Source organism: Malus domestica, chromosome 05 (assembly GCF_042453785.1).
Source record: "Malus domestica chromosome 05, GDT2T_hap1".
Taxonomy (NCBI): Eukaryota; Viridiplantae; Streptophyta; class Magnoliopsida; order Rosales; family Rosaceae; genus Malus; species Malus domestica.
In genome coordinates, this window is record NC_091665.1 from 460,269 (window position 1) to 463,600 (window position 3,332).

At 36.4% G+C, this 3,332-nt stretch overlaps 1 protein-coding gene across 1 annotated transcript; it reads right to left on the reverse strand.

The window, feature by feature from the left end:
• Positions 1 to 222: 222 nt before the first annotated feature.
• Positions 223 to 2,795, reverse strand: LOC103429347 (uncharacterized). Its single transcript, XM_008367505.4, has 2 exons — positions 2,404 to 2,795; positions 223 to 594 (listed from the first exon to the last, which is right to left on the reverse strand). The coding sequence occupies exons 1-2, from the start codon at positions 2,643 to 2,645 to the stop codon at positions 390 to 392; spliced, it is 447 nt and encodes a 148-aa protein (XP_008365727.1). The 5' UTR covers positions 2,646 to 2,795; the 3' UTR covers positions 223 to 389.
• Between the last annotated feature and the right edge of the window lie 537 nt (positions 2,796 to 3,332).

Genomic DNA, 3,332 nt, shown 5'->3' on the forward strand with positions numbered 1-3,332 from the left:
CTAATCAAATCACAGCTTATAATTCAACATGAAGAAGTCCCCGCGTCGTCGGGAGAGATTTCTCTTCATCTACAACATGTTGATCACGATTGATTGTGATCTGTCAGGCATAGGATAGAGAGAAGGGAGAATGGGCTAGCCATGGCAGGCAGTGTTCTCGACTAGGTTTTTTAACGTGTCTACCCGAGGCATCGCCCATGCAAATATAACATGCACACAGACTACGTCATCAGGAACTTTATTGACTAGCAAAGGTTTACATAGTTCATAGTAAACATCTATTTATAGTTCATAGTAAACTTTATTGACTAGCAAAGGTTACCCCTGTTTATATGTTCCATAGATTTAATTATCACAATTAAAGTGGGGGCCAATGGCTATAAATCTATCTAGCTGAAGTTATAGTGCTTGTCTACAGCCACTGATACATCCCAAGTGCAGCTCATTCCCTTTGGAAATTCCACCAAATCACCAGCACCAATCTCAACCGACTCATTGGATCCATCAGGGGTAACCTTCACTTTGCCTTGTAGCAGATAGCAAGTCTCTTTGTCACTGTATGTCCATGGAAACTTGCTTGGAGGGCAACCCCACCTGTTAAAACGCCACCATATATAATTGAAAGTGTCGGGCAGAAGTGTTATAACATGTATATTTCGCATTCAAGTATATATAAACCTCTAAGCAAGAAAACACAAATGCTAAACAAATAAAATCATAAGAAACAAATAAGAGTAGTTTTTATTAGATGTAGTCCACTATATATCATCAGGGTCCAATGATTACACTAAACAACCATTGACGGTGGCTGGCCAAATACATTTTCCAGCACTAGCGCCGGTGGCTTTTGAGTTATGTGCAATGATAACAAAAACGTAAATGAATAAATGATTTCTAATTTGAATGAGTTTTGATAATGATGATCTTTGAATTAAAACAAAAAATGAACAGATTTCAAATACCCCAAATAAAAATTATAACTTTTTATACACCCGTAATCAGAATTAAAATAAGAAATTGAATTTTAATTGCGGAGTAGTGAAGTATTTACTAACTTTAGAAGAATCAAAATAGGGATGGGCCCCACACAAAATAAGGAGTCCAACTCCCCAAATTGGAGGAATCCAACTCTCCAATAAAGTGGTTCAAATTCGTTTTTGGCAAGAATTGAACCTAAGACCTCTTACTTATAAATAAAGAAGAATACCACTATACCGTAGTACTAAGTGATCCCAAATTGGAGGAATTTGACTCCTTAAATGGATGAAAGAGTGAGGGGACTCAAGATTGCAATTTTTCTACCTATTGTGCCCTTCTGTTATTTCAGAAATTTCTAGTCTGCCACTCAACCCAACAAGCCCAACGCTCCTTGCGCACCCTGCCTTCATGCGTCTCTGCCTCACTTTCCACCTTCATGTGGAGCCATGCTTCACTTCCCAACCCACCAACTCAAGAACCCCAGCCACATCTCCCACAAACCGGATTCAAAAATTAATCACCCAACCTAGAAAATAAACAATTCAAATTCAGACCCAAACCCACAAATCCGAGGAAACAATCACTCAAAAAACCCAAAAATCCATGAAATACTTTCCACCTCTTCTACCATAGAAGAGATCGTGTCTATGGGGTAGTATGTGTGGGGAAGATGGAGGTGAGGGCCAGAGAAGAAAATGTACGCAGACTTGCAGAGAAGAGAGGAGCGTTCTACTCAAATGTGTTTGAAAAAGGCCATTATTAAAGTGTAATTAATATTTAATATTGGTAATTCAATAAATTTGTATACAAATTTATTTTTTTTGGTATAAGGGCATGAAATAAACAAATAAAAAACTAATTAAAATGTTATTAAATATAAATATAGGATGAAATAAAACAAGAAAAAAAAACAAGAACATTTTAGTAATTATATTCATTTTCATTTCAAATCAAGTGAACTAGTAAACAATTTATATGAACTCAAATTCTTCGTCATTCTAATTCCTCATCATTTCAATTTCTCATTAAGTCAATTCATCTCATTTTAATTACAGCAAATTAAACAAGCCATTAGAGTTGTCCAGTTACTTTTCATCCTTTAGCCGTACGTCTTGAAATTGTGAACACAACTACACCAATTGCAAATGCCCAAATAAATTGCCTCTCCTATAATCAGAAATGAATAAACATATATAGCATGGAAGGAAGTTTAAGGTTTACTTTGTTCGGATGCGACACCACAGAGAGAGAGAGTGAGAGAGAGAGAGGGAGAGAGGGAGTGTGTGTGTGTGTGTGGAGCATGGAAGGAAGTTTAAGGTTTACTTTCTTCGGATGCGACACCACAGAGAGAGAGAGTGAGAGAGAGAGAGAGGGAGAGAGGGAGTGTGTGTGTGTGTGTGTAGAGACAGAGAAAATAGGATATACTTGGGCCAATTTCTGACGCCGAGTTGGGTGAGCCTGGACTCGGGAGGATTCCTGTCGACTTTGATACCCAATTTCTGAATAGCCACACTATCAATATCTGCTGAGCACCTTATTATTGGCGTAACTGAATATCGTCTGGAGCTGCTGCTGCTGCTCCTCCTCCACTCCCTCCTTGGACAATAACACAAGTAGCGTTTATTTTCGATGCTTAATAAAGCACTATTAACACTTAATGACGCCATCACCCACACGACTCTCCTCCTCTCCAAACTTCTTCAAGCGGCATGGATTGTTATCTTCTTCGCATTTATATCCATCCGAATTTTTATTTTTTATTTTGCTCTGATTTTATATCTACGGATTATTTTACGATGTACAGCAAGAACCGTCAGTTTTCTTTTTTTTGTATTTTATTTTTACTTTTCTTGGTATCCACGTCTTAACAATGTTGTTGTTTTCTTTACAGCAATCTTCATCCACGCAGACCTTATCTCAATTTTCAGGCACCAATTGCAACTTATGTGAACCATGTAAGATGGTTACCGTACAAGTTAGGAATCCTGTTGAATAGGACGAGGACTTGAACCCTATTTTAAACAAATAAAATTCCCTTTTAACGTATTCTAAAACTTGAAATTATTTAACCGAATTTTCTAAATCTTTATGTCAATTTTTTTGTCGAAATATAATAGAAAATAGTATTACGTCTACCTTTCCTACTTATAACTTAAAGATCTTGATTCTTATATTTGACTTGCATGGACGGCGAGTTTGATATTTATGTATTACATTGGGTTGTTCAGTGACTTGATTCAAATCTCTCAATTTTTTTTTTAAATTAAGGTATTGTTGTACCAAAAAACATTTGTTAAGAATCAAAATTAAAATTAGTTTAATTGCTAAAATTCATTTGTGCAAATTAACTGATC